General features: G+C 39.5%; 1 protein-coding gene across 1 annotated transcript in view; it reads left to right on the forward strand.

The window, feature by feature from the left end:
- The window catches only part of Aox1 (aldehyde oxidase 1), a 64,856-nt gene that overhangs the window by 42,979 nt on the left and 16,153 nt on the right, over positions 1-5,724 (forward strand). The window contains exons 24-26 of the mRNA XM_013010608.1: positions 2,362-2,448; positions 3,166-3,357; positions 4,979-5,206. Coding sequence (XP_012866062.1) covers positions 2,362-2,448; positions 3,166-3,357; positions 4,979-5,206 — 507 coding nt within the window. The remainder of the gene's footprint in view (positions 1-2,361; positions 2,449-3,165; positions 3,358-4,978; positions 5,207-5,724) is intronic.

The raw sequence follows: 5,724 nt of genomic DNA on the forward strand, positions 1-5,724 counted from the left end.
ACTGTGGGGGAGGGACATACAAAGCAACAAAGAAATAATCTTATAAATGTGTTAGAAACAATCGCATGAAAGAAAAAAAAACATTTGAATACATATCTTAGGGTTCATTTCCCTAACCCATGTAGCAAATAATTATTCTTTTGTTTTAGAAGAGATCATTCTACTTGCCAGAGTGGTTAACTGGTTTGACAAACAACTAAAGACTCCCGGGATTTTAAATATGTATTAAGTAATTTCTTATTCAAGTAACAACCTAATGTCCCCAAGAAGGTGGTAGGGGGTGGGGAAGGGAAGACTTAGCCCCCAAAAACTCATTCAGGGATCCAAGTTTTCTTCATTTGGTGGCAACTAGTCCCCTCAGACTGTACCATCTAATATATAGCCAATAGGTATATGTGACTATTGCAATTTATATTTAAATTTACTTTAATTAAAGAAAGTTAAAATTCTGTTACACAGTTACACTAGCTATATTTTAAGTGCTTAATGTCCATGTGTGGCTAATGGCTACCATATTTGACAAAGAAGACAGAGAATATCTCTACCATTATAGGAAGTTCTATAGGATAGTTCTGTCCAGAGACTGAGTTTCCCACAGGATTATGTACAGCAGGCAGCAGCAAGGGAAGAGGGAGGAGATGGTGTCATGGGAGATGAATTTCAGGCACCAGACCTGTGAGGAGTGGACCTTCCTTGAATTTAAATATCCTTGGCAATAACTTTGCCACCTATCTACAAGGGTGGTTAGAAAACATGGTCTTTCTGCATATCTAGAACAAGACTACAGGATTTGTTGAATGCCTAACATTGCCTCTACCACAACAGGTATACCTAAATACATATTTCTAGAAGCTAATAAAAATATCTCACACTAAGTTGAATTTTTAGCTTGGTTTAGTTTTTTGTTTTAGTGGGGGGTTTGTTTTGTTTTGTTGTCAGTTGTGGGCCTAAACTCTGGGCCTGGGCATTGTTCTTGAGTTTTTCAGCTCAAGGCTAGCGTTCTACCACTCGAGCCACAGCACCACTTCTGGCTTTTTCTGCTTATGTGGTGCTGAGGAATCGAACCCAGGCCTCATGTATGCAAGACAAGCACTCTACCACTGAGCCACCTTCCCAGCCCTTGGTTTAGTTTTAAAAGATTTATTAAGGTGAACTTTGTCCTGAGAAAATTATTTTGGGGGAGAAATTGGGGAAGGAATGCCTTCCACAAAAGAATAAGGTTTTATTTTTTAAAAAAGAATAAGGTTTACACATATGATGTCAGCATGGAAACACAGTAATTGCAGGGTAAAAGATAAAGTACACTAAGTAAATCTACGGGAAGAGATGCATATAAGTTGGAGTATGTTCAGAAGACTTCTAAGACAAGGTGAAACACAGATGGACCTTCAAGAATAGAGGGGCAGAAAGAACACATATCAAGTAGTAAGATGAGTGAGAGTAAAAATACACATACATAGAATGATCATGACACATTTGATATGAGAGTAAGGAGATTGAAGAATTAGAACTGAAAATACTGGAAATAAGACTGGCTGTGTGCATTGATGCGAGATTGAGGGGCCTACAGACACAGAATGGAAAGTTAGTTTGATCTAATGTGAGAAAAATGAAAGATGACTTGATCACTTAAGTGCCATCACTGAACGTGGGTGTTTGGAGCAGTTTACATGATGATCACGAGATGACCAAGAGAGAGGCAAGGACCAGGCCAGTAGGCCACCAGGACACAGATGCATTTAGACATGAAGCAGTTGGGTCTGAGCCAAAGAGTATAGAAAAGCTTGGCAAAATACAATGGAGAATAAAATTATAAACATGGCTTGGAGGGTTCTAGAAGAAAAAAACCAGTTGGAGGGAGAGATCCTTGTGGAAAGAAGGACAATGATGATATCGTTTACATTAAATAGAAATGACAGAACATTTAAACAGAAATGTCCTTCATTATCAGAGGACTTTATGGAAGACCCTGTATTATGGTTACTAAAGCCATCCTGGTGATGATTCATGCTAGGAAAAAATGTTTTCTAATGGAGAATAGTGTGAGGATAGACAAGAACAGTATTTATAATAGTAATATTAATGATTTATATCTAGACTGCTATGTATCAGTTGTGTGTCTATGTTGTCCATGTATTGCCTTAGTCATTTTCATTTCACAGAGAACCAGAGAGATTATATAGCTTTCCTAAAACTACTGAGCTAGCTTATATAGCTACATGTCAAGAAATAACTGTAAAATCTATCAAGAAACTTTTTCAATGTGTGGAAGATTCCCAAAGGGCAAAGCAAACTTCAGAGAGACTTCCCCCCCTCCCCCACCCCTAGTGCCAGTATCAAAGGCCAGTTTTCTTCTTCTAGGTTGGGTTCATGAATGATGGCAGAATCTTGGCCTTGGAGATGGAGCATTACAGCAATGGAGGCAGCACCCTGGATGAGTCATTAATTGTAAGTGTGCAACGCAATTCACTTTCTTTAACAAATATTGTATAAGATGGTCCAAGACATAAAATGTTCAATTTTAAACAATATTTGATTGTAAAAGTGTAGAGACCACATGCTGGAATAGTCTAATGTTACTGGTAATCACAGGTGGAGCCCAGCGATCTTGGCCGGGTCTGTGTTATTGCCACACTTTGAATACTTAGAACTCTGCTCTCAGGTGCATGCATTGGACAGACTTTCTCAATGTTGGCCTTCCTAAAATTTTGAACTACAAGATGTTTAGCAGAATCCTTGTCAATGACATCCTACTTTCCAGTCTTAACCAAAAATACCATGAAATATTGCCAAATATCTTCCAAAGGTGGAGAGAGGGCTACCTATTTCTGAAAATCAATGCAATAGAACAAATACCCTTTTTTCCTGTTTTCCATAAAATTCATTCTGCAGACCTAGTGCTTAGGGCTTATGACTATTTATGAGGCTTTTAGAAATATTTGAAGTGTAGAAATGAAAATATACTACTCTAAAATATATAAAGAAGAATGGTTTCAAAGGGAAACTTGCTCAGTTCTTAAAAAATCACTTAGCTATTTAACTGTGGGAATGGTGTATTTTAGGATGTTTGTTGAGATGTGGAAAGGAGATATAAAGAGGTCTCAGAATGGCAAAACAGGTACGGAAGGATAAGGGTCTTACCACATTGACTCTGGATTTCTCCAGTTGATAGAAATGGGACTTCTGAAAATGGACAATGCTTACAAGTTTCCCAACCTACGCTGTTTGGGTCGGGCATGCAGAACCAACCTGCCATCCAACACAAGTCTTCGTGGGTTTGGCTTTCCTCAGACAGGATTGATCACCGAGTTCTGTATTACAGAAGTGGCATCCAAATGTGGTTTATCCCCTGAGCAGGTAACATCATCAATTTCACTAATAAAAAATGTCAGCTGGGCAAGTGGCTCAGCCGGAAGTGGCACTGTGGCTCAAGCGGTAGAGTGCTTGCCTTGAGCTGAAAAGCTCAGGGACAGTGCCCAGGCCCAGAGTTCAAGCCCCACTACTGAACAACAACAAAAAAAGTCAACTGTCAGACATGGGAGGACTGCTGGGGGTCATTCAAGATGAAGAAATTGAGATCCAATGAGATAAAGGTTTGTCCCAGGTCATCCAATCAGCTAGTTAATACACATTAAGAAGTTAGCAATCCTGTCTTATTCAAACTTCTCTAAACCCCTGGAAATAGGAGTGTGAGGAGTAAACATTGTTTCTTGCCCATTTAGTGAGAAATTTCTATTGGCTGGAGTTTGTATTTGTTCATTTTTCCATTATCATAACAAAATATTCCTGGCTGGATTATTATGTAAGGAGCAGAAGTCTGTTTCTCACAGTTGTGGGGGCTCAGGAGAATGGTGCTGGATTCTGCTTGGCTCTGGTGTGACTGGATAGCTAGACAACTTGGTTGCCAATTCTGGAAACACAAGAATGCTACTCAATGCTTCAAATGTCTTGGAGTAGAATCTTCCTAATTTCTTTGTCCTTCTTGACATCAGTTATACTTATTCTTTCCTCTATGTATGGGAAGTAAGGGGTCTTTGTGGTGTGTGTGTGTGTGTGGTGTGTGTGTGTGTGTGTGTGTGTGTGTGTGTGCGTGCATGTAGGTCTTGGGGCTTCAACTCAGGGCCTAGGCATCGACTCTGAGCTTTTTTGTTCAAGGCCTACTGCTCTTCCACATGAGCCATAGTTCCACCCTGTTTTGTTTGTTTGTTTTAATTGTGAAAATACCATACAGAGGGGTTACAATTATGTGGGGCAAGGTAATGAGTACATTTCTTATCAAGCATTGTTGCCTTCTCCTTTGTTTCCCCTTCCCATCCCTTCCCATCTTCCCCCACTCCTCCCCCCCACCCCCACCAAAGTTGTAAAGTTCTACAACTTGTACATCTCATTGTTGCAATGGGTCCACCTGTATCCCTATTTAAATGATTTGTTTTTTCCCTTCCCCTCCACAAATTATACCAACATCAAATACAATGATTTTTTTGGTGGTTAATCAGAGATAAGAATCTCAAGGACTTTCTGGATTTGATTGACTTCAAACCACAGTCCACAGGTCTTAGTCTCCTAAGTATCTAGGATTACAGTCATGAACCAATGATTCTTAGTTTGTAAGGGATTTCATTTTTGTACCATAGCATCTGGATAATCCAAATCACTTCGCCTGGATACCTTTCAACAAATGGCCACAAATGCAACTAGCATTAAGAGTCAGCAGGGCTATGGTGACCTATATAGAAAGATAAGCAAAGAATTCCTTCCTTTGAACTTACAAGAGCAGCACTGATCCATGTAGGTGCATGCTAATAGAATCTAGAGTGAAAGATGAGAACCTGTGCCTTGGGAAAGGATTCAGGAAGAATTAGGTGGAACCCAGCTTGGAATTTAGAGGATGGACAGAACTAGACCAGAAGAACAACACATAGATGAAACTAATCTGTTGAGTTGCATTTTGCCTTTAATCTCTTTTCTTCTTTCATAGGTTCGAACAATAAATATGTACAAGGGACTTGATCAAACACCCTACAAACAAGAGATTAATGCCACACGTCTAATCCAGTGTTGGAGAGAATGTCTGGCTAAGTCTTCCTTCTCCTTGAGAAGAGCCACAGTGGATAAGTTCAACATAGAGAATTACTGGAAGAAGAAAGGACTGGCCATAGTCCCACTGAAATTTCCTATTGGAGTTGGCTCTGTTTCCATGGGTCAGGTTAGTTCTTCATACACATGTGGGAATACAGCTGGAATCGGCATAGACAAAGTCAAGGGGTTGGAAAAGGTTTCTGCTGTGTGGGATTAACTATTAGCTTACGATATCCACTTCTTAAATGTCAGCAATGTTGTTAGCAAAGCTAGCTTTACTCCAGAGAAGATAAGGGCTCCTCTGTTTACATTTCTACATGTGGTGAAATAATTCTTGATCGTAAATTAGAAACCTGGCAATAAACAGCAGAGACAACTTCCCTAAGCCTGGACTGCCCCTGGGTGAAGTAGGAGGGTGGGAGCAACACTCCTCTCCCAGGAGGCTGCAAGGAATTTGGGAGGATTGGATAAACTAAACTCAGAAACTAAAAACATTCAAAAAACGTTTTAATCAAGCAGAAAAGGTCAGATAAGTTGATGTTAGGGAAATGAACCCTAAGATATGTATTCAAATGTTTTTTTTCTTTCATGCGATTGTTTCTAACATATTTATAAGATGATTTCTTTATTGCTTTGTATGTCCCT

This window comes from Dipodomys ordii, unplaced genomic scaffold, assembly GCF_000151885.1.
Source record: "Dipodomys ordii isolate 6190 unplaced genomic scaffold, Dord_2.0 Scaffold1, whole genome shotgun sequence".
NCBI classification, from domain to species: Eukaryota; Metazoa; Chordata; class Mammalia; order Rodentia; family Heteromyidae; genus Dipodomys; species Dipodomys ordii.